The 26,207-nt window shown below is 41.8% G+C and overlaps 1 protein-coding gene across 9 annotated transcripts in view; it reads right to left on the bottom strand.

Annotated features, from left to right (window-relative positions):
• agrn (agrin) overlaps positions 1–26,207 on the bottom strand; it is a 225,661-nt gene that overhangs the window by 55,317 nt on the left and 144,137 nt on the right. For all 9 annotated transcript variants that reach the window (XM_047806904.1, XM_047806911.1, XM_047806908.1 and 6 more), the window contains 3 exons: positions 15,370–15,591; positions 6,835–7,032; positions 4,635–4,835 (listed from right to left, as the gene is read on the bottom strand). In XM_047806904.1, coding sequence (XP_047662860.1) covers positions 4,635–4,835; positions 6,835–7,032; positions 15,370–15,591 — 621 coding nt within the window. The remainder of the gene's footprint in view (positions 1–4,634; positions 4,836–6,834; positions 7,033–15,369; positions 15,592–26,207) is intronic.

The following is a 26,207-nucleotide window of genomic DNA, read 5'->3' as shown; positions in this document are numbered from 1 at the left end:
AATGTCTCTATATTTGTTGGAAAACCTTCAAATTCAGAATATTAAGTATATAAATATAGTTCTGAGACAGATGGTTTCATTTTGAAATACCTCAACCAGCAGTAAAAGTGAAAGGTGAGAAACACATTTACACATTTCACATTGCACAATTACACATTGCTGTGTTTGTTAAACTGGCTTCTTGCCTGGCAGACAGCCAAGGCAAGGTTAGAAAGTAGACTAAATAAAAATATTTCCAAGTTGTTTGGGTAAAATATATTTTTAGCGTCTTAAAGAAGAGATGTCAGAGGATGTTACAGGGAAAAAACTTTGTTCAGGATCCAGATTTTTGGCTGCTTTCCAGAGCCAAGTTCAACATGTTTTCCCGGACCACCTCAATATATTCGCTGGAGGAACTTTGTCCTGCGCGCCATTGTTTTTTTCTTGCCTGCTCCCTAATCGGTGACCTGATTGGTCTTGCATGGAAAAAAAAAAAGCTTGATGTCACTTGGCACTTTTTGGAAAAGTTGTGCTTTCGAGCATTCCACCCACATTACATGTTAACCGTCCTCTGGAGGCCGAGTTAAAAAAAACCAACAAAAAACGATTAAAGCAGCTTCAGAGTAAGGGTGCTTGTGCAGGCGTATTCTGCTCATGCATTAGGATGAAAAAAAAAAAACACACATTTAAAATGCATAAATATAAACTCTGGAAAGCTAGTGGTAAACATGGCAGTAATTAGTTTTTCCACTTTGATGACACTGCAGACAAACCTTTCTATTAGCAGATCCAGAATCCATAGTTGTCTGCCTCAGCTACTCTCAAAAGGCTCTCCTCGTCCTGTTCACTCCATCACGTCCTAACGAGGGTCCATTAGGCAGGTTATTGCCATTAAGAAGAACAAGTAAACAAATAAAAAAGTTGGCAAGAAAAAAATGAAGCAGGTGGTGGTAGTGGTGTAGCGACCTTCAGATGTACGTGTCCACTTGGTGGGAGTAAGAAATCCTCCTTGGTAGAACCTTGTTGTTCTCTCTGGCAGGAAGTTGAGATCAACATCCATCACACGTGCATAGCTGACGCACAGCCTGGCATTCATGACGTATGCTCCGGGAGGTTGTTTACCTATTGTTTGCCGGTCATTCGTCACCCGCAGCGCAATAAGGGGTTGGACAGGATGTTAGCGCAAATAAAACTCAACCGACATAAAGACTGATTGACATTCGTGTACCATCCAGCACAGCAGCCGTGCAGTGTCTAAAGACAAGATACTTGCTGTAGGATGAACGATCACATGCCAGCGCTTTCTTCTTCATCTCTCCTCCTCTCCTAAGCAACCATATCTTCAACTCAAGCCCTGTGAGTTTCTTACTGATGCTTCACCCTATTCAGGTGTATCCCCTCGATATTTGCAAACACATAATCCTATTTAGCAAATGTGTATTCTATTAAAAAGGGGAGGAAGCTCCGAGGTGATGCACTGCTCTCACCCGCCACTTTGTCAGTGTCTACAAAGAGGCTAAGCTTAAGCTTAGTGGAGTGTGAAATTAAACAGGTGATAAATTTCCCAGTGCGGCCAAATGTAGGGAACACCGTCATTTTTCATTACCGCAAAGTAAAAGAGAGAAGTAGCACTCTCGTTTCTTTTCTGTAACTAATGAACGTAAATAAACAGGGATCACCTCTGCACTTCTGATGCCTTTTGCTCTAATATGAAAATATTTTCTACCGTCGACATCCAGGAAGAGTGACCTTGGGTTCTGATGTGCCATCAAAAAAAAAGTGTGATTCCACGATTGCAGTGTGATTTGTCCTTTAACATAATAAAAGTTATTTTGTAGCACACAAAATGTGGTTAGCAGCCATTCAAATAGTATGAGGGCATTAAGACTGTGTTAGGAACTTCTGGGACAATTCTCTGTCAGGCCACTGGGAATTGGGGTGGTGTTGATGATGGCAGAGATTCTGGTTTTGGTTGTGTGCTCCGTCCCACGGTTGCTCGTTATGCCCTAATGTGTTGCCTTATTTATACTCTTCCATGTTTGTCTGTCTTTGTTCATCATTGCTTATGTTGCGTTCTTGTCGAGAGTGTTTATATGCTTAGTGTTGTTAAATAGAGTCATGTTAGTTTTATGTCTTTTGTGAATAAATGTGTTTTATTGTATCCTACGTTTGGGTCTGAGTGCGATGTTTCCCATGAGAACTGTGACAGACTGATAATAAGTTACTTTAAAAAAAATTAGCTTCAATTACTTTTTGATACTTAAACTAGTATTAATTATGTAGCTTTGTAGAAGCCAACATTCTGTTTTCCTATTTAAGCTTAGACAAAAATGTATCAAGAGTAACTCCTCCTAGGGCTTTCGAGCCACATGCACCAAATTTGGATATGTTGTAGACCCTGGTCTGAAGTTTGTTGCTTTTACTTTTCTAAGCAATCCAAGTACCGGTACTTCCGGTACCGGGTTTAAAAATGGCCTTTTTTCACATAGACTCCCATTATAAACTTTGGAGGTTTATAGCTCGGCAAGCTTTTGAACAATCTACACCAAACTTGGCCAACTCCTTTAGGGTGATACTCTGAACAAAGTTTTACATTGGTGTACTGACTGGCCTTTCGGTTGTCCTGCAGCCCCGCCCCCAATATATGCAAAATCAAAAACTTTTTACAACATGGACATATCAAAACACTCAGCACAATAAGGGGAACTGCCTCACGGGTATTGTGATGATGTCACGTGATGTCACGTGAAAACAAAAACATTAGCACAAGGCATATCAAAACTCTCAGCCCAAGGAGGGGAATTGCGTCACTGGTTTTCGGATGATGTCACATGCTCGTCTCCACTTGCCTCCAAATGTTTTGGCACCCTAGCTCTCCACTAGATTTCACAAGTTTTATGTCCACTTGACTCCAAAAAGCACCGGCCTTTGCGAATACTGGCCTCATCAAAGCCAACATCAATGTTTGTTGCGACGAACTTTACAAATCTAGTTACTTTTATTATCACAATTAATGAAAAAAAAATAAAAATAAAAATTAGACTTGATATTAGTTGCTGCAACTTGTTTATGCGCCTTTCCCGATATTACATAGAAGTGAATATGTTCAAGAAACTGGGTTGGGTCCTGTAGTGGCTGAATCATGGAAAAAGAAGTTTCAAGCTTGAGATTTTAAATGGATTTACACATGAAAAATTATAAAAATGTATATAAGAATTTATATTAGACTGGGCCAATCTGAAATGCTGCGAACTTAATGTAGATAGAGTTTAAACCTGGTCGTTCAGTACATTCAGGTAGTCAGCTGACCTCATTGTTTTGGCACATAACGATGGCAAACCTAAAACTGACCATCTGAAACAAGCCCAGATCATAATACTGCACCATTGGCCTTGTAGAGTAGAGACTAGACCAGATTGGTACATCACATCATCTGCCCCTCTTACCCTGATACAGTATGCCTATTACTCTGAATCAGGGTAAATGTGGACTCATCAGACCACATGACCTTTTACTGTTGCTCCAGAGTCCAATCTTTACGCTCTCTAACAAATTGAAGCCCTTTTTTCAGATTTGTTAAACTGATAAATGGTTATCTTAAGGCTACATAACATGTTTAATCCCAATCCCTTGAGTACTCTGATCATGTGTATGTGTTCTTACTGTCACTATTATACATAGCCGTGAGTTTTACCGTTGTTTTTTTGCAGGCCGATAATTTGGCTCTGAAACAGAATAACATTTTTTCATGAAAACAGACACGTCAGCTCAATAACCTGTTGTCAGCTGAAACATATTAATCAGTGCAGTATTTATCCAATGCAAGGCTCTTAACTTTTTGCCTGGCTAAATCCAGGTGGTGAGCAGGCAGTGTATGTTATTGTGAAGAACTCTACCCATGTTTAAAAATGTCTTATAACATTACATATCTCTATAATATCAGAGGAACACAATCCCCAAACACAGGGGGATTTGAGAAAGCTATAGGTCAACACTAAATATGGCCCTCCTAGATAAAGTAACTCTTTTCTTCCTCCTCTCATCCCAGTAGTCCATCACTTTTGTTTCTACACAAAGGCGAACAGCCTGGAGCTAGAACAGTTTCTTAGCTGTAGCTCGGTCATATGACGAGAGCAGAAGCAGAAAGCTGAAAGCATCTAAACCGTGGCCTTTGGGAAAAGCCTATTATACAGGCCTGACTTCTCCAAATGCAACGTTTCCACAGCCTTCAGGGAGACAACACAATGGAGTGACGAGACAGCAGGAAAGAAGAGAGGAGAAAACATGTGATGGTTGCCCGTCTATGGGTTGTTAAGGATGACAGCAAGAGAGACAGATACAAAACATCTAGGCTTCGAATATGAAAGGTCAATGTGTGCTGATGAAGTGATGCCTAAATGACTGCAACAAGCTTGTTAAGGATGAGCTCATCCAGACATGCCTTAGGTAACATACCATACGCCAACTCTAAAAAAGGCTCGACAATAATAGGGATTTTCACCTTAGTGTTTGTCTGTGCCTGTCTGCCCTCTTTCCACACATATTAGTTACACTGAAGTTACTGCCACAATTCCAATTCCTGTTGGAACACAGATGCACTCCAGCACCCACTGTCACACAGGGACAGAGCGAAAGTATATAAATAAGCTGAGTACCTTCGTCACAGCTGCCAGGCCTTGCCACTTCTATGTTCTTCTTCTCCTGACAGGACGTCTGTCGTAGCTCACACTCGTTGGTGTAGGTTTTGCCGTCAGTGCCACAGACCTGCGCATCGGGCTGACCCTCACACTGAGGGCACTCACACTTATTCTGGACACAGCGGGCACCCCAACTACACACAGTGCTGCCACAGTTCTCTGTTAACATAGACACATATACACACAAGCATACAAACACAATATATAAACAACCACTCATTCACATTCAAGACTCCTTCGCAGGAGACGTCCATGTGTTTACATCCGAATGTACTGTAATCACGCATAACTGATATGTGCATTGAATGAAAGAGATGATGGTATGAATAGCAAGGCTCTATTTTCTTGATTGTAATGCAAGTGTAAAAAAAATGTGGCTTCAAATCAGGGTGTGGGAGTGTGTGTGTGTGTGTGTGTGTATGTGGTAGATCCATTCTCTTTGTGATTGCGGTTAATACATCATCAAAGGGTGTGGTTAGGCGACAGCCAATCAAGTCAACTCATCTCACTATAGTTATATACACTATCATACGATTTCCTTTATAAATCACATCAAAATATTAGGATGAAGGAAATACAACAGGTGGCTGTTTGTTATTGTAACAGGATACGCATGAACAAACTCATCACCATGGTTCAAAGCAGCGGTCAATACACATGTTGTCACCTCCAGAAAATTAACATCCGTAAACAAAACGATAAGGCGACAAAATAATACGGAAAACTAGAAATAAATTCTATTCGACTATTGTGTTCAGGCAAAGAAACGGCAGTGTAGGAACTGATAAAATAATTAAAGTGTAACAAAGAACGTCTGAACGTATTCGAGTGTTTGGCTAGTAATTGTAATCATAATAGTAATAATGATTATGGAGGACAGAGGACTAAATCCAAAGCAAAGGTACACATCAAAATAGAAACAATAGCACATTAAGAACGATACAAGTGAGCTGAGTGCCTTGTACTGAGAGGGAAAATGCGTGTGACAGTAATAACAATTTATTTACCGTATTTTCCGCACATAAGGCGCACCTAAGAGCCTTAAATTTTCTCAAAAACCGGCCGTGCGCCTAATAATCTGGTGCGCCTTATGTGTGCACTGAGTTCCAAAAATCTGTAAAAATGTTGTGCGACTTTGGTAAGCGCTCCGCTTCACTGACTGTCAGACCATTTCCCGCTGACACAGGGACGTAATACATACACTACGTACGCTGGCAGCGATAAACCAATTAGAGAACATTACGTAATACGTACAGTACGTACGCTTACCTCCGCCACGCCTCCGGTGGGTATCCCCCAAAAATGGCACCAGGGAAGAGACATGCTTACGAGGCACAATTCAAACTACAGGCTATCAGTTACGTGGTTGTAAATGGGAATAGAGCTGCGAAAGAATTCAACATCAATGAATCTATGGTTCGAATGTGGAGGAAGTAAGAAAATGTACTGCGCCAAGTTAAGAAGACACAGTAGATGAGGACTTTGATGGATTTGTGGGAGAATATTGATTAAAAAAAATAGTGTGTGTGTGTTGTTAAATAGTAGAATAAAGTTCAACTAAACTCCCTTGTAAACTCACTCGTGTGCCTTATAATACGGTGCGCCTTATGTATGGGTTAAGTACAGAAGTAGACCCCGTAATTGAGACTGAGCCTTATAATCTGGTGTGCTTTATAGTGCGGAAAATACTGTACATGTTCTTTAACATCTCTGAATTCTGAGCCTGGAATTGAATTTGTTTTATTCAAAATTTAATTGATTTGCTTTTCTATGTTGTTTCATACATAATCACACTACCCGCATCTGATTCTCATTTAGTAGCCACAGCTGAATTGTTTGTATTAGTTAGGTACGATAATCCATTTGTATTTAATTAGGATGCATTTCAAGACAAAACAGCATTGTGCTGGTAGATTTTAAACGGCAGACTTCTTGCACTGGCATCAGTGGAGACGTGTTAACTCCAGTTGTTAGTACTAAGCAAGAGTCAAAGGTATATCTCTACTTTACACTTGCACCTGCATAAATATAGAGCCATTAGTGATATATACTGATCCTTATGCATTCTGCATGGTTATGAAGGTCAGTTTTTTTTTGGGTAAGTGAGTGTGTGATGACAGATGATGAACGGCGGAGCGGCTTTGTTGTAAGTACTCACTGCATTCTCCCTGCACCACCACATGGAGGTCTAGCTGCTCGATGCAGGCGTGTACGTGCAACTCGCACTCGTTCATGTAAGTGTTGCCATCGCTGCCACACACAGGCTGCTTGGAACCCACACACTCCTTTGGGCACACACAACGGTGGGTCTGCTCATCACAGATAGCACCGAACGAGCAGTTTTTGCAGGCCTTATCTGTGGAAGAGAAGAGGGATGTTAGTGGGGAGAAGATCAGTGAGAAGATCCATCTTAGTTCAGACTCGGCCGCCGGAGTGCTTCATTGACTTTGCTTAGGCTGCGCACTGTCGATTTGCTTCTTTCCGCTTCGTTGGCTCTTCCACACTGACAGGAACCTATCACACTGTTTCCAGCCTGGTCATAGGGAAAGGCGTCTTATAAGGGATCTGCCTGTTTTCATTAGTCAGCTTGGCTGCTTGACTTTCTCAAACCACTGAGTGGCGACACATTGGCTCCTGAGCTATGGTGTCCTAGAGCTCAATTAATCAGCAAAATAGAATGTGATTGCGACCGGGAGGCAATAAGCGTGGGCCAATGACAGTTACAACCTGGAGGATTCAATTAGCCATTCAACAGCTGCTGATTTAGGGCTAATTGAGAGAGGCACTCATGCATAAATCTTGCCCAATGCTTACATCAACCTGTTTATTAGGCATTAATACAAGGATCCACTTGGAGCACCACAGCTTTTCCACTGATAGCCCTTTTTTCCAGGCAGTGTAGTGTGGCATTCTACAGTAATTAATCCATGACATAATGTCAGTTTCCGAGTGACCCATACTGTATCCCGTGGTAAATTTAATATTGTATCTATTTATACCCGAAGCACAGTTGCGCATTATTAGGCTCTATGTGCATATCCATTAATTGAATCGTGGTCCATGAGCCGAAAATAAACCACAGTATTCTCCTCTATCAGCCCCCATGTCTAGGTGAAGGCTACCCCCGCTACAAAGAGCAACATCTTCAGTCGAATCAGTTGAGTTTCTAACCTAACATATGGAGGGAAGGGAATCTCCAGCTTCTGCTCTTATGAGACCAGCTGCTAAGTGGCCTTAGCGGTCAGTGAAGACACAGTAAAGATGTTTTAACAACAGCACTTGTTTGTGACCGGCTAGAAAAATCCCATGACGGGCAGCTCTTGCTCTATTAGTGTGCTCTTGCACTCTCTTCCTTTTTTATTTACCTCTAGTCTCCATCTCACTCTCTCTCCTTCTCTCCATCACTCAGTGATTATTCTCCCTGCCTTGTTTTTTGTTTACTCCATCTCGCTATGGTAGAAATATTCAAACTAATACAGAGCCAGATAAATAAATAAAAAAAAGTATTTTATTATACAGCAGACTTGGCAACCCTGAAGAAGAGTAATGCCTAGTCTCGATTATTTTTATTATTAATGCTGCACAAATTGTTTGGACGTGTCTGAGAGCTGACCAGTGCGAAACCTTTTTTTGGCTGAAGGTTTCAGCGAATTCAAAACTTTCCATGTACCGTGACAGAACGCGAGGGTGCCACATCATTGTATTATTCATCCACCACAAACACAGGAAAAAACCTTGAGAAGGTGAGACAGGAGAAGGAGGCGGGGCTTCCAAAGTTCACAACACCTACACAAATTTCAGTTGGCAGATTTATGGCAAGTCTGATAGCCTTTGTTTTGTTTTCCAACCCTCCCTTCATATCCACCACCTCCACCACTCTTTGTAGTTCTATCTATGCTGGTCTAATTTGCATCTTCTGCTGAATCACTGTCATATATCTATACATATCCTCTCTCATCAAGCTTTTTATAAATAAATATGGCACAGCTTTCTGTTTTACTGTGTGTACTTCTTCAAGCTTGCTACGCAAGGTCAGCTGCTGCTCACAAGACGTTACGCGGCACACAAAAAGTGTTCCTCGTATCGCTATTAGACGGCTTCTGAGCTGTAAAGATAAGAACATTTATAGCACCGGTTTATCCAGGTAAACAAAATAACATGGAATTACGATGATATGCATACACACACACTCAAACAGGCACAAACAAATCCATAAAAATGGTCAAGGGAACAAAGCTAAGAATATGCACAGCTGGGGCCCAGTGTGTGTGAGTGTATGTGTGTGTGTGTGCATTTGTGAGGCTGAAGCTATGGAGGGATAATTAATGGAGATAATAACAGAGTGCACTTGCTCTGAAGAGCTCGGCTCTGTAAACAGGCCAGAAAAAGCATGCGAGCCAGGGCTGGATTAGTTGTTTGGGGCCAGTTTTTATTGCCCTCTTTTGCAGACGCCTGCTTCTGTGGCGTCAATGCCATCCATAGTGCTGCTTATATATATATACAGTATATATATATATATATATATATATATATATATATATATATATATATATATATATATATATATATATATATATATACACATGTGCATGTTTCAGTGTGTGTTTCTTTCTTAATAAAGACTGTTTATTACTCCCTAGCTACATGGGAACCTGCTTGCCACAGGTTTGTATTCCAAATTGTATTCGTAGACCTCAAATATTTCTCTTTTCTCCTACTCTATAAGTCAGGCTGCGGTTTCTCTTATGCGTGCAGGCTTTTCTTGTTTCACATCACAGCAAGTGAACATACAAGCCGCACTATTCTGTGTGTCGTCAGTTATTGTACGATTCTTTCTGAACTTAGCCATTTATTGTGACTCGCTATAAATTTACAAAAACAGCATTTTTGGGCGATGTTCATGATGTTTTACACTGGAATAGATGGCACATAACTTTAAGCTGGCACATTATAAGACACCAGGGAGCAATTTCATATATGATGAAATGATTTTGATTTGATTTACAAGCCTCAGGTTGGTATTAGACTAGACTGATAATGGACTATTGTACGTGTCTAGCTTGTTGCTTGTTTTTACACACCAGTTGTCTGTCCTTTTAGGATAATAAAGGATTTATCATCGACTTTAATTGATTAGTGTACGGTTGTTGCCTTAGTACATTATTTTAAGTTTAAGTTATATTTTGTCCCTAAGGAAAGAACAAGAGGATGACAACCTGAAAAAAAATGGAAGTGTATGTGAATGATGTAAACAGAGTATCACTGGCAGACATATCTCTGTGTGTCAGTCCGTCTTTCAATGTTTAGACAATGACATTTGTAAACAGCTTCAATGATGCAGTCTTTCCGATTTCATCTTCCCCGCAGCTTCCTTTATGTCCACGATTGTCAGGTGGCGTTGGTCAAAACTGCTTCTCTCAACACTGCACAGTGAGTCACACGTTCAAGATTCAATATTATTGTCGTGTGTACTGAAAATTTTTACACTGTGACACCACCAGAGATTTATACAGCATTTAAACAGGACATATGGAGGACATAAAAACCTAAATTTCAGGTAGTTCAAAGAGGGAATAAACTATTCTTTAGCACAACAATGTTCACGCGTGTTCACTAGTTCGCAAATCTGGCATTTGAAACCACAACATGAATTTTTCATTTCTTTTACCGACCTGAAAAATAAAATGTCTGAAATGTACATTGACCAACACGGACCACAAAGAATTGTACTGTTAAGAATACAAAATGACACACAGATACGAATTGACAATATGAGTTTTGTAGAAAACAATCCGTGTATGTTTTGTGGAAATAAACTGGGAAAATTCTGTTCAGACACGCAGAATGGATATGGACTGAAAGGATGATACACAGATTCACACTGAGAGTAAATCAGAAAAGCCTCTTTCGTTTCCTTGTTGTCTTTTTGTGTGTCTTTGTTTCAAACACAGCATCCCCATCCAAACCTATTTGTGTGTGTTAATCCAAACTGTGGGCCCTGAAGCTGAGCTTGTCTTCGGCACTAAGGAGAGAAATCTTTCGATCTGTGTGTCATTTATGTGCTGATGGCAAATGTATAGCAGTGGAGCGGCGCTCTGATAAAGAGCAGCAGTGCCCTGTAGGTAGAAAACACTCAGATAAACTCCACTGCTGCCAAATGACCCCAGGCACACACACACACACACACACACACATACACACACACACACACACAGATACAGACGCACACACAAATGCCATTTACCAGAGGAGCAAATTAATATACGCATTGTGTGACAACATCATTCACTGACATTCTCTCTCTCTCTCTCTCTCTCTCTCTCTCTCTCTCTCTCTCTCTCTCACACACACACACACACACACACACACACACACACACACACCCACACACCCACACACACATTAAAAAAAGCAATGAAAACACACGTCATGAAAAGAGCAGTGATCGTACTCTGAGGTTTAACATGCCCAGCCTGGCTTACTGGCCTAAAACAGACGACAGGAAAGAAGAGATCACACACTCTGGCTTGTGTTTATCATTCAAAAATGTGCTGCTGATTTACAAAAGCCTTCTACACAAAAGGAACTTGCACAACAAACGCTGTGAAAGGATGTGCAGCCCATTCTGCTTTGTGCTACAAAGAAGAGAAAACTATGACTCATGCAAACAATAGCTTGGAAGGATGTTGCCTCATAATTTTCACTTAAGTGCATCTTTTCAATAAAGGTCATAAGTAAGAAAAATTATAGTCCTCTCTCAGATTACTTGTGTAGCCATGAAAAGACTGAAAGGGGGAACAGGCCTGGCAGTTGGAGTGTAAGGTCTTGTCCCAAATGCCACGCGTGTGGCCCTTGTTGGTATAATGCTTGGTTCACAAGACTACAAGGTGTCCTGCTTTCATTTTAGCTTTATTTAAGCTGCTTCTGTAGTCTCTATGTGCTCTTTCTGTAGTCTCTCTCTACTCTCTATGTGCTCTCTATGTGCTCTTTCTGTAGTCTCTCTCTACTCTCTATATGCTCTCTATGTGCTCTTTCTGTAGTCTCTCTCTACTCTCTATGTGCTCTCTATGTGCTCTTTCTGTAGTCTCTCTCTACTCTCTATGTGCTCTCTATGTGCTCTTTCTGTAGTCTCTCTCTACTCTCTATGTGCTCTCTATGTGCTCTCTATGTGCTCTTTCTGTAGTCTCTCTCTACTCTCTATGTGCTCTTTCTGTAGTCTCTCTCTACTCTCTATGTGCTCTCTATGTGCTCTTTCTGTAGTCTCTCTCTACTCTCTATGTGCTCTTTCTGTAGTCTCTCTCTATGTGCTCTTTCTGTAGTCTCTCTCTACTCTCTATGTGCTCTCTATGTGCTCTTTCTGTAGTCTCTCTCTACTCTCTATGTGCTCTTTCTGTAGTCTCTCTCTACTCTCTATGTGCTCTTTCTGTAGTCTCTCTCTACTCTCTATGTGCTCTTTCTGTAGTCTCTCTCTACTCTCTATGTGCTCTTTCTGTAGTCTCTCTCTACTCTCTATGTGCTCTTTCTGTAGTCTCTCTCTACTCTCTATGTGCTCTTTCTGTAGTCTCTCTCTACTCTCTATGTGCTCTTTCTGTAGTCTCTCTCTACTCTCTATGTGCTCTCTATGTGCTCTCTATGTGCTCGTTCTGTAGTCTCTCTCTACTCTCTATGTGCTCTTTCTGTAGTCTCTCTCTACTCTCTATGTGCTCTCTATGTGCTCTTTCTGTAGTCTCTCTCTACTCTCTATGTGCTCTCTATGTGCTCTTTCTGTAGTCTCTCTCTACTCTCTATGTGCTCTTTCTGTAGTCTCTCTCTACTCTCTATGTGCTCTCTATGTGCTCTTTCTGTAGTCTCTCTCTACTCTCTATGTGCTCTTTCTGTAGTCTCTCTCTACTCTCTATGTGCTCTCTATGTGCTCTCTATGTGCTCTTTCTGTAGTCTCTCTCTACTCTCTATGTGCTCTTTCTGTAGTCTCTCTCTACTCTCTATGTGCTCTCTATGTGCTCTTTCTGTAGTCTCTCTCTACTCTCTATGTGCTCTCTATGTGCTCTCTATGTGCTCTTTCTGTAGTCTCTCTCTACTCTCTATGTGCTCTTTCTGTAGTCTCTCTCTACTCTCTATGTGCTCTTTCTGTAGTCTCTCTCTACTCTCTATGTGCTCTCTATGTGCTCTCTATGTGCTCTTTCTGTAGTCTCTCTCTACTCTCTATGTGCTCTTTCTGTAGTCTCTCTCTACTCTCTATGTGCTCTCTATGTGCTCTTTCTGTAGTCTCTCTCTACTCTCTATGTGCTCTCTATGTGCTCTTTCTGTAGTCTCTCTCTACTCTCTATGTGCTCTCTATGTGCTCTCTATGTGCTCTTTCTGTAGTCTCTCTCTACTCTCTATGTGCTCTCTATGTGCTCTTTCTGTAGTCTCTCTCTACTCTCTATGTGCTCTTTCTGTAGTCTCTCTCTACTCTCTATATACTCTCTATGTGCTCTTTCTGTAGTCTCTCTCTCTACTCTCTATGTGCTCTCTCTACTCTCTCTCTACTCTTTATATACTCTCTATGTGCTCTTTCTGTAGTCTCTCTCTACTCTCTATGTGCTCTCTCTACTCTCTCTCTACTCTCTATATGCTCTCTATGTGCTCTCTCTACTCTCTATATACTCTCTATGTGCTCTTTCTGTAGTCTCTCTCTACTCTCTATATACTCTCTATGTGCTCTTTCTGTAGTCTATACACTCCCTCTGTACTCTATACACTCCCTCTGTACTCTATACACTCTCTCTGTACTCTATACACTCTCTCTGTACTTTATATACTCTCTCTGTACTCTATACACTCTCGCTGTACTCTATACACTCTCTCTGTACTCTATACACTCTCTCTGTACTCTATACACTCTCTCTGTACTCTATACACTCTCGCTGTACTCTATACACTCTCTCTGTACTCTATACACTCTCTCTGTACTCTATACACTCTCTCTGTACTCTATACACTCTCTGTACTCTATACACTCTCGCTGTACTCTATACACTCCCTCTGTACTCTATACACTCTCTCTGTACTCTATACACTCTCTCTGTACTTTATATACTCTCTCTGTACTCTATACACTCTCTCTGTACTCTATACACTCTCGCTGTACTCTATACACTCTCTCTGTACTCTATACACTCTCTGTACTCTATACACTCTCGCTGTACTCTATACACTCTCTCTGTACTCTATACACTCCCTCTGTACTCTATACACTCCCTCTGTACTCTATACACTCTCTCTGTACTCTATACACTCTCTCTGTACTTTATATACTCTCTCTGTACTCTATACACTCTCTCTGTACTCTATACACTCTCTCTGTACTCTATACACTCTCTGTACTCTATACACTCTCTGTACTCTATACACTCTCTCTGTACTCTATACACTCTCTCTGTACTCTATACACTCTCTCTGTACTCTATACACTCTCTGTACTCTATACACTCTCGCTGTACTCTATACACTCTCTGTACTCTATACACTCTCGCTGTACTCTATACACTCTCTGTACTCTATACACTCTCGCTGTACTCTATACACTCTCTGTACTCTATACACTCTCGCTGTACTCTATACACTCTCTCTGTACTCTATACACTCTCGCTGTACTCTATACACTCTCTCTGTACTCTATACACTCTCTGTACTCTATACACTCTCGCTGTACTCTATACACTCTCTCTGTACTCTATACACTCTCGCTATACTCTCGGGGAAAATCGTGGCCTAATGGTTACAGAGTCTGGCTCCTAACCCTAAGATTGTGGGTTTGAGTCTCGGGCCGGCCACGACTGAGGTGCCCTGGAGCAAGGCACCGAGCCCCCCCAACTTCTCTCCGGGCGCCGCTGCCCACTGCTCCGGGTGTGTGTTCATGGTGTGTGTGTGTGTGTGTTCACTGCTGTGTGAACGCAGAGAACAAATTCTGAGTATGGGTCACCATACTTAGCTGTATGTCACATCACCATTTCCATTTCCCTATACTCCCTCTGTGCTCTCATTAAACCGCTGCTGCATTGCTCTGCTTAGGTAATGCGGGGGTAATGTAGGAAACAGTATTAACCAAAATGAATATAGACTAACATTTCGACTCACACATTATTAAAATGTTAATATTCAAGTCATGAACGAGATGTTTTTGTTTTCCTTTACAGCAATGATGGAAACTGAAGAATCCTAAAATTTATTTTTGTTATTAAAAAGTCTTTCATAGCCTGTACATGTATACGGAGCTGATAAGCGTAAACTACTGAGCGGGATCTTTAATATAGAGATTAGTGCAACGATTAAGAACTTTATTTGTCTTTAAATTAACTTTATTTGAACAGGATCTTTTTTAACTGCTCATCACAATACGGCCAGTTAATTCTCATTCTTTTCTGCTCTGAGCTTGTTTGAGTGATTAATGAGCTTGAAACCAACTGAACCGTGGGTTCATTAGAAGAAATGACTACAAGAGATCTTTAGGATTGTCCCAAGTGTTTACTTTTAACCCCTTAAGCCCTTGATCACTTGATGATGTCACTAAATAGCAGATTTGGAAAACGTGCTGAATAGTTAGAGGGCCATTGAGGCCAATGTGTTAGTTTGAGCATGCGTAAGTTTGTGTGTGTGTGTGTGTGTGTGTGTGTGTGTGTGTGTGTGTGTGTGTGTGTGTGTGCAGACTCACCACAAGGTCCCTTGTGCTTTATCTGGATGTGTTTTTGCAGGGTGCAACTGATAGCATTCATCTGGCACTGGCTGGTGTAGGTTTGCCCATCACTGCCACACACAGGGTCAGAGGCTTGGAGGCAAGTATCCAAACACTCACACACTGCCTCGCCGTTCTTCACCACACACGAGCCCCCGAACTCACACGTCGTCTTCAGACATGGGCTCAGTGCATTCAGATCTGGGTGCAGAGAGACAAGAGTTAGCATGTGGAGTGTAGAAAAGCAGGGCAAGGTGGTTGGATGCGGGCGAATGAAAAGTAAGAAAGAAGGGGGATGAAAGTGCAAGAGGTCACAAGGCAATAAGCCACTTCCTGTGTTTTAAATTTCTATTTCTATTTCTATTACTCACATAATTTACTAATTTAACATCACAACTACTTTGGACAAACACACAGCCCTAAAACTCCCTGCCAGGAGGCCTTCTCCAGTGATGGAGGAATAAAACAGGACAGAGGGAGGGAGCTCTGGGTAAACGAGCCAGAACATCCCAGAACAGGAAGTGCTCAGTTAATAATTCAGAGGCAGATATGAAATAAAAACATCAGAGCTTGTAGTTCGGCAGCACTGTAAGTTCATTAGGAGCTGCAGTTAGCAGGACATGGACCTACCAGCAGAGAACAAGGGAGAGAGGAGGACAGAGAGAGAAAGAGAGAGAGAGAGAGAGAGAGAGAGAGAGAGAGAGAGAGAGAGAGAGAGAGAGAGAGAGAGAGAGAGAGAGAACAATTGAACCATAAGCCAGCAGCACGACACTCTGCCTTCCTGAGCGGAGCTGAAAAACCCTTTCATCACTTGCTCGTTATTTCCCAATCAATTCTTTTTTTTTTTTTAGTGGGATTGAAAAAGCAAAGGAACAGCAGACCATGTGGATGTGTGAAGTTCTCCAGGGGAGACAAGACCGTATTAGAGCAACAAAGTGGCTCATTTGTATGTTAGGGGTGAGAGCTCAAAAAACAATGCTCCTATACTTACACAGGATGATGAAAGAGCTGGCTAGAAGAAACGCATTAATGCGGGGTTAAAACCATGCTCGTTGACGGAGGTTATGGGATTTTGTGAATGCGTTTGTGGCTTTGTTTCATGCTTTATAGTTCAGTTTGCATTCAAGTAGGTGCCTTGTCTGCTTGTACACGTTTGGTGCGTTTCCATAATTGCCTGTGCTGCATCATCCTGTAGGACGTGTGTGTGCATTTATTGGCCTATATGTGTGTGCAAGCTGTGTCCCACATTCACTGTGTGTTTGTTTGTGTGTGTGTGTGTGTGTGTGTGTGTGTGTGCCTTCCCTCAGACTGCCTGCAGTGCTGACATTACTGTAATTATTCCAGGATTAGATTCTGTCTCCCTATCTGCTCCCTGCAAGAGTCCCGATTCATTACGGATGCATCAACGTGTTCAATATTATACATACAAGAAGCCCTTCCAGATAAATCAGCCACAAAGCAGCCTTCTCTCCTTCTGTCTTCGCAAGAAAATAAAAGCCAAAACAGTCCATAAAGATGCCAGTTTAAAGAGCCCTGGCTCTCATGCCATCTTTACAATTCTTTGTCTCGTATATGGACTACAGCAGCTTATTATTCTCTTCTCCAAACGTGTCAGGTCCGTGCGAGCTTTCCCACCAGTCTGTGACCCCTGCGTACCCCCGCGTCTCAAACGATTCAAAAAGGCGCAGCACACAAAATGGGGCTAACCACTTTTAAAGCCTCGAGTACAGTGCTGTAGTCGGATTAGAGCTGAGGGGAAAAGAAGTGCACGAGGCTGCAAAAGACTCTTTAATACCAAACCACACAGAGAAAGGGCTCGATGTGTGAGGAATAAAACACAACGAGACATGCTGTTATTTCCCTCTAACAGCATGTCCTGAAACGTTTTATGACCCCGACTCCGGAGACTCTTTTCCAAAAACTCCATCACATAAACAGTTACACATTTTTAAAAATCTGCTTACGTAAAGAATTCAAATCTCCGTGTAAGTTAACTAGAATGTTAATTAATGTGTATGTAAGTTAATTAGAATTATTACCAGCGTAAATAAGGATTTTTTTTAAATAATGATCTCTAAGTGATTCAAAATATGAACTATTTAGTGATCTCATAGAAACGTGTGTTGCTTGCAAGCATGTTCAAGATAACAGTTGTGTCGATGACAGACAGCCCCACGATAAGAATGTGAGCTAGCTGTCTAGCATTAGCTACCTAGTTTTAGGTACCATTAGCTACTATAGATTTTACATAAGCTATATAGGCAAGTTAGATATAAATTGTAGCTAGCTCACAAGTGGAACTCATAGCTAGATTAAACAGGCACTGCTAATATGGAGCTCCTTGAATTCATTCGTTCGTTCATTTTATCTTATCCGAACTACCTCGGGTCACAGGGAGCCTGTGCCTATCTCAGGCGTCATCGGGCATCGAGGCAGGATACACCCTGGACGGAGTGCCAACCCATCACAGGACACACACCCTGTCATTCACTCACGCAATCACACACTACGGACAGAGATGCCAATCAACCTACCATGCATGTCTTTGGACCGGGGGAGGAAACCAGAGTACCCGGAGGAAACCCCGAGGCACGGGGAGAACATGCAAACTCCGCGCGCGCACACACAAGGCAGAGACGGGAATCGAACCCCGACCCTGGAGGTGTGAGGCGAACATGCTAACCACTAAGCCACTGTGTCCCCTGCTTGAATTCAGAAGATAAGGGGAAATGAGTTCCTGCTTGTCCTGTATAAGGGGACTGGATATCTTATCCCTCCAACAAACCAACTACTCATCACCATGGCTGTGTGTTTTTGGCTTACGAAAGGTGTCCTGTTAGCGTTAGTCATATTAGCAGTACCTCTGTGTTTCTGCACACGTTTTCTGATTCTGACACCCAACAGCCCAACATGACATTTTAGAAAACAAATTCTGGCTTGTGTTGAAAAATCATTATGGTCTCCTGCTATGTTTTGTGCAACCAGGATGCGTGACTGACGTCACAGTGATGTGTCTCACTCAGGGGTCTATTACTCCTGGGAATAAAACACCTAGAATAAACCTGTTTACTGCGAGACTCTGAGCAGCATCAGAGCAACCTGCTAGTGGCTGCGTTAAAAACAGCTCAGGCTTCCGGCCCTTACGTTACTGTGTAGAACTGCAAACGCCACTCTCACAGAAAAAAGGTGGCGATCTTTATTACAGTCACATTCAGCTATCAGTCAGATGCATTTATACGATGGTGACTTACAAATACGCTGCCATCACGTGTCTAAGCTGGCTCAGAACCTGAGCCACTGCTTCCGCTTTACACTCAGGACAACGTTCCAAGCTGCAAGAACACAAGTCATAATCCAGTCTTTGAAGAGAACGTGAAATTCTTTCAACTGGCACATAAAATATGTAAACAGTAGAACAGAGGCGAATTTTTTGGCACTTCAAAGCACCAGCACTGGAACAATGACAACGTGCCTGAGCTTTGAAGCACAGAAATAAGCTCATTTAAAAGGAAACTAAATTCCATTCTGCCGCTTAAATAAAAACATTATATTTATTAAAACAAAGTAGGCATAACAACAAAGAGGGGCTGCTCTCTGAACCATTGAAAATCTTATTTAACACGTTTAGAAGATAAAACATCTTTATTATTATCAATCCGTCCATTTTCTACAGCGCTTGGAGTGTCCCAGAGGACCCGAGGCACAAGTAGGTGGACACTGAGACATGATGCACAGCCAATCGATCCATCTGAACCCAATCGCACACTGTGTACAAGTTAGACAACACACAAACACCAGCCAGCATAAATGGCTGCCCACTGCTCCGGGTGTGTGTTCACGCACTGTGTGTGTGTTCACTGCTGTGTGTGTGTGTGCACTTTGGATGGGTTAAATGTAGAGAACAAATTCTGAGTATGGGTCACCGTACTTAGCCGTATGTCACTTTATATTTGGATCTTTCTTAAAAAAAAACATAACTAATATATTTTCTCCTCTCCTACACTACTGATGAACCCCCAACCCCTGAAAATATTACTTTAGAAAATGGAGAGCCCCAAAAATTCAAACTAAAAATGAATAAATAAATAAAAATGCAGTAGTCTTAACGTCACGGTGCTTCTGCTTCAAAGCAAACTTCTGTTCCTGATCTACAGACATTAAAGACAAGCACAACATCAGTAAACAGTCATGACCTTCTGAAACATTCAAATAATGTTTTATCCCAAGGCACGGATTCTAAAACATAACGGCGGCTCATGTCTGTTTGTTATATTTGAAAAAGAAAACAACCCATTCTTTCTTCCTTCCTGCCTATTTTCTATTTTGCACTCCTGTGGTGTGGAGACATTCTCTCCGATTTATTAAGCCGAGGACAGAAAAGGGAAAGTGAACGGGGCGGAAAAAGAAGAAAAAGAAAAAATTCTTTCTATGGAAAATAATCTTACACACAGTTGCGATTACAGAGTGGAGAAAGTTCCAGTAGTTGAAGCAGACTTTGGTAATTGAGATGGGTTGCATATTCTCTCAGTAAAAAAAAAAAAAGAGACCTTTTCAGAAGCAACAGAAGCCTCTTTGAAATATCGGGCCGTCGTCTCCGAGGCCTGTGCCGCAGAGCTACTGCTCAAGGACTCCAGCTGTAACAGTTTGACAGCCATATGCTACTGTGGGACAGCCGCTGGGAACGTGCGCGCACACACACACACACACACACACACACACACACACACACACACACACACACACACACACACACACACACGCATAGCTACATCTAAAGTTTTTGGGGTTTGCTCATGGGAAAGTGGCACTGTAAAAATGAGTGCACGAACAGGAGGGAAGATTTAAAACAAAGGGAAAAGTAATAACTGTGCATAAACAGGAAGTCTACACTTGTTTTGAGTGCAAACGCGTGTGCACAAGTATAGAAGCAACCCGATAATGAGAAGGTGTGAGAGAGCAGCAGAGACTTCGGGAACCCGGTAATTGCTATGATCAGCTGTCGTGGGCTGGGGGTATTAGAGAGATGTGGCTCAGAAAGCATAAGTATAGCTTCTGTCATTCCTGCGTTCACACACAAACACACACATACACACACACACACACACACACACACACAACATTCATGCCACTGGAATAGCTCTGATGCCTCAAAACATCATCCACTTTCTCTTTCTCAGTGGAAGCTTAATTAGTCCCAAACATCATTACAGACCCAAAACGTGAGATAATTAGCAAATACATGCATGGTGTCTAAAGGATAAAAACAACAACTGTCAGGTCGTCCTCGATCTCCCAACATGTACCACCGCCTGTAAATGTGGCCACACCAGACTTCACTTCAAGTGGCTCTGTTGTACAGTGTGCCAGCTGCAAGGTGCCTGTTTATATACCATTTATCTAGAGCAGGGCTGGCCAACCAATCAGAGACCAAGAGCCACATTTGTTACTGTGTTATCGCAAAGAGCCCCATCATACACATGGACACACACGATCATCACCTTTTTCCCCTGCCATTTTGAGAGCGATCTTGACACAAATTGTTTACTCAAACGATCTTGTTCCTACTGGGAAACTTTCAGGTATTTTCATCAAACTCACCTGCGCGTTAGACGGAAAAACCGTATTGATCTCAAGCGAAGTGAACACGCACATTAAAAAGACACAAATACAAACTTCGGTATGAACGTAAGAGCCGCATGAAACCGGGCAAAGAGCCGCATGAGACTCGGGAGCCACGGGTATTGCCGCCCCTGATCTAGAGCTACTTAACCACTGAGCTGCCACTGCTCCTACACTCAGCTCCACTCTGCCCTGATTGTGACGTTGCCTAGTGTTTTCCTGATTTATGGGATTTGACTAGCGCTCTTGATTCGGTTAACTAATCACCTGACCTGTGCCTGTTTTCTACTTTGATATTGCCTGACATTTTGATCTGTTTGCCTTATCTTCATTAAAGCTGCTTCATCTGCATTTGCATCCTGTCAGAGTCTTATCATTACCTGACAACGCGAGCTGCCGTGATCTCGTCCCAGATTTCTGCGTTTTCTCAGTGGAAGTAAGTAAGTAATTTAATTTAATCACCACATAACCCAAGCCTGCGATGCTGGAGGAGGAGAATGAATCATGTGTGACATCAGCATCATCCCTAATTTGATTCTTTTCAAAATGATTAAGTGTCATATTCACCCTATAGACCGTTTTTTTATACACATAAACCCGTATATACCGAAAACGCAGCACTAATAGGCCTGACATCGCGTCAGATTTGTTCGTCTGACGTCATTCGCTTTATTAGTCCCAGCTTTCACCACAGAGCCAAAGCTTGAAGAGATTAGCACTGCTGACAGCTCCTATGGCTGCTCCTCATCGCCAGCACTCTCAAGCTGGAGGACCTGTGAACTGTCAAACCCCATTGCGGCTTCTCAGGACTCGATCTCTCTCCACCAGGCTATTTAAAGGTTTTAGTATTGCGTGTGTTACAGTAGGGAGTCTCTAAGCCTCCTGTCATGGAGTGCCAGCCACATCATCATGCAGGGACACATTGTAGCATGTTCCCATGCATGAAAAGACATCTCTTGAGCCACTGCTTCACATTAGGTCACATCACCGAATGACGGGGGGGAGGCAGTGTCTTTGCAGGATAGAGTGTACTCTAGTGTATCTCACGTGAATATTTTCTCCATCCTGCTCAGAGTAAGATGTTTATTAGCATGTTGGCTAGACATCGAGAAGTGAGGGAGGGAAATATTAGCACGAGAGAGGCAGAATTTCCCCCAGAGGCGCTGTTTGCTTTTTGGCGAAGCACTTATCACCAAGAAATGGCTGCAAGGGCATACAAAGTTTTTCTCTCCACGCTTCATGAATTTAAATAAAGAACTCGTTTAGGATCCATCCTCTAACCACAGGCGAGGCATCTGAGAGAGGTGAAAGCCTGAGGAAGCAGACTGAGGTGACTGACGAGTGATCGGGTGAGCGATCACAAAGTAAAGAGGAAGGAGGAGGGGGAAAAAAGAGGTATAGTGACAACTTGTGATGGACATACATTAAGAGCTAAGCACAGAAAGAAGACGGGCTCCAGCTGACAAGCCTCAGCCAGACTGACGTTAAGTAGTGAAGGAGAAAGGAAGAAGGAGACGTAAGCGAGCGGAAAAAAGTAGGGAAAGGTCAGATTAGAAAAGTGTGCACTCTATAGACCATTTTATTACTGCTGGATTCTCATATCTGAGGTGTTTCAGCTCTGACACTAAATCTGTCTGCAAAGACTACTTACGCGTCTATATTAACCCACGTGTTGTAATATTTCTGTAGTAATGATTCACAAAGGGACTTGTATTGCTGCCGCGTCACGTAAACAGATTCAATGTGAGGACGCTTGAAACTTTTAGGCTTATTTTGGAAGGAGTCTCCAGTGTCGCTTTATGTTTCTTAACATGCAACAGGGAGGGCGTTGGGATTATTTAGTAATGAGCTGCATTTTCTTTTCTTATTAACAGTAATAACAAAAAAAAAAGAGAAATTAAAGAGAAAAAAAAACAAGGCTGGTGAGTTAACATCTGTTTACAGCGTTATAACATAATTGATAACAGAATCTAACTTTAAGCAACAGTAAACCTAGCTTTAAATTCATAAGAGCATTTAGTAATAAAAATAAAAAAAATGGATTAAAGTTGAATAAAACACTTTGTGACAGGCTGTGAGTGGAAAACAATCAGGGGTAGGAACAGGAACAGCACTTCATCTAGGGCCACATCCCACCACCCTGTCGCTGATTCCTTTCCTATGGTCATGTTTTATTACTTACTTACATAACACACACAATAATGAAGGCTTCCACAGTTACCACGGTGACCCAGATTCACATCTCTCTCTCTCTCTCTCTCTCTCTCTCTCTCTCTCTCTCTCTCTCTCTCTCTCTCTCTCTCTCACACACACACACTGAAGGTCGAGGCTATATATATAATCAGACTACCCCTACGCTCCGATCTGCACCTCTAATTGGATTCATTACCCACAGCTCACCAAATCCTCCGCCGCTCAATGATCGCTTAACTTTTTATCTTGGTGATTATTGATTCATCTCCTTCACACATATATAAAGCGATTCATACAAAGCCGAGTTATTTTTAGTTGGTAGATGCTGTGTAATAAACATGCAAATTTTCATCATTAATCAGAGTGTCTTGTCACCTACGGCTAGCTATTCATCCAGTTGGACGTCTCGGTGCCGGAGATCTTGTCTTTATAAGCCACTTCTCTGGTTGGTGCAAGAGAACGAGAGAGAGAGAGAGAGAGAAAGAGAGAGAGAGAGATAGCAGGAATACAGGGTTGTTACTGTCACCGGGCCTGAGACATGCATCCTGCTATCGTGTTGTGTGTATTTGGGTCAGCAGTCTGCACACTATCTGTACACAGAGATAGCGAGTGCCTGGGCTTCATACTGTATAATTAGTTTCACATTACCAGCTGCACTCTCTCTGAGCTCCAGTCCACAAAAGTGCCCATGTGTGGGACCAGCGCTGGCACACTCTCACACTCCGTTGAGCTCATCTTGTAGGCACAAATGTGTTGCTTTGGCATTTTGGTTAACTGTGCCCGGGCCAATGTGTGTGTGTGTGTGTGTGTGTGTGTGTGTGTGTGTGTGTGTGTGTGTGTGTGTGTGTGTGTGTGTGTCAGAAAAAGCTACACTTACACTGTCAAGATAAATAATGCAGTAAAGTGATCGGTGTATGTGTGTGTGTGTGTGTGTGTGTGTGTGTGTGTGTGTGTGTGTGTGTGTGAAAAGAAGGTTGCCTTGAATCCTCGACACAAAATCAATTCTGACGTTTGGAGGTGATGTGATTTTGTCGTTTATTTAAACCACACCGCTGGTTAATTTGCAATTCTGATTGGTCAAAAGGTATCGACTGACTGTCTATAGCAGCAGCGCAGGCAATAGTTACGGCTGTAATTCAAATCTGAGGTTTATATTAATGAGCATGTTCTAATACCTCGTCGTTTCTATAGTAACAGCTCATTCACAGGGGCTGACAGATGCTCTGTATAATCTAATGCTAATAAAAAACTGATGAAAAAGACAACATGTGCGCAATCATTGTTGTGGTGTTTTCTGAGATGTTGATGCCGAAGGATTCTTCAGTGACAAAGCCGTATAAGGCCGTGACCTTCAACTACGGGAATGGGAAAGGTTTTGGGTTTGAGGGAACGAGCTGCACGTTTTTACTTATTGATGCAAAAAAGAAGGCTTGTGAGGGGAAATGATTAGTAATAGCTGTGATATAAAAGGTTATTCTAACTATAACATTATTAAAGGAAAAGAATGATCAATTTAATGGTGTAACAAAAGAAATGTTACCATTTTATTTGGTTTGTTTTCATTTATCCAATGATCTAAATAATTTGTTTATTTTATTTTATACATTCCATACACGACTTCATTTTTTTTGTTATTATAAATATTTATTTCCTGTTTATTTTATTTCTTAATTCGAATGCTCAGTTAATAGACGATTCATTTATTTAAACAAAATCGATTCTAAAAATACTTTCTGCTCTAAAATGACTTTTGTGTATTAATGCTTTATTAGTATTTTGTGTAATAAAAATGTATTAATACTTCTTCGATACAGTTAAAATTTCTTTCGTTTGTGTGTCTTCATTTTATGTTTTAGTTAAAATAGACTCCAGACCACAATTTTCCCCTGAGACCAGTTCCCTAAAGCTCAACTACGGTTGAAAACAGCTTTCACGCTCCAGCAGTTGTACTGAACTTTCAGTCGAAATGGCCTCATGTGTAAAAAAAAAAAAGTTTAAGTATAAGTGTAGTTGTGTGCAGACAAAAAAGAGTGCTAGCTATGTATCACAGTGAGAATATTGTCAGAGTTTAAAAGCACTGGGAGCACAAAAGGCTCAACGTGTTCTGTCTCCATTTGGTATCTCTTTTTTTTTTCTTTCTTTCTTTCTCAGTCTGATGGAGACAGAGGCCTGACCTGCCCTGGTATTACACAGGAACAGAATGAGACTGTGTTCAGGTCCACTGACAGTTCTGACACCACATCATCTTGCATTTTCTCTCTTTCCTTTGTGCCCATGTCTCTTAGCAAACACTCTTGACGTGACACGTTTCTAAGTTCATCTAGAAATAACTTTTCGGTGTTCTGAGTGTAAAAAGCTTTCTAATATTACCTTTCTGTCAAACCACACATCAGTTCGCCAGCAGAGGTTTTAATCCGCTCTTGTGTGGTGGAGCCAGGGTTTTGCCTCTCTTTTCTGACCTTGTATGCTTTTATGGGTCACCACCCCCAAAATTTCTCTCTTTCACAGGTCACGCTGCGCTCGGATACGACGGCCACACCGGCTCTCTCAGGACTACAGCAAGCGGTGAGACAATCCCAGGAACTTAGATCAACACTGACATGCTTTTAAACAGAGTGGCTACCAGTACACACACACACACACACACACACACACACACACACACACACACACACACACACACACACACACACACACACACACACACACAAACACCATCTAGCTGTGTCTGTGTTATTGATCAGAGTGTGATGAGGGGTCCACTGAGATGCTCCCCAATGCACAAGAAACAGTTTTGTCGTTCCTGTTAAAGAAACTCTTCGATGTAGGCAGCACTCATACACACAGACACACACACAAACTTATCAACTGACATGATGCCAGGACTGGTACAGGGTGGTGTTTTTCAAAGTTGGACTGTTTTTCTACTGGTTTGAGACTTGAACTGTTACATAAATCAGATGTAGGAGTTTATTTGTGAACAGCTTAAAAAAATAAATAAAAAC

This window comes from Tachysurus fulvidraco, chromosome 23 (genome assembly GCF_022655615.1).
Source record: "Tachysurus fulvidraco isolate hzauxx_2018 chromosome 23, HZAU_PFXX_2.0, whole genome shotgun sequence".
NCBI classification, from domain to species: Eukaryota; Metazoa; Chordata; class Actinopteri; order Siluriformes; family Bagridae; genus Tachysurus; species Tachysurus fulvidraco.
The sequence above is the reverse complement of the archived record's forward strand: the minus strand, read 5'-3'. Positions and strand labels throughout refer to the sequence as shown.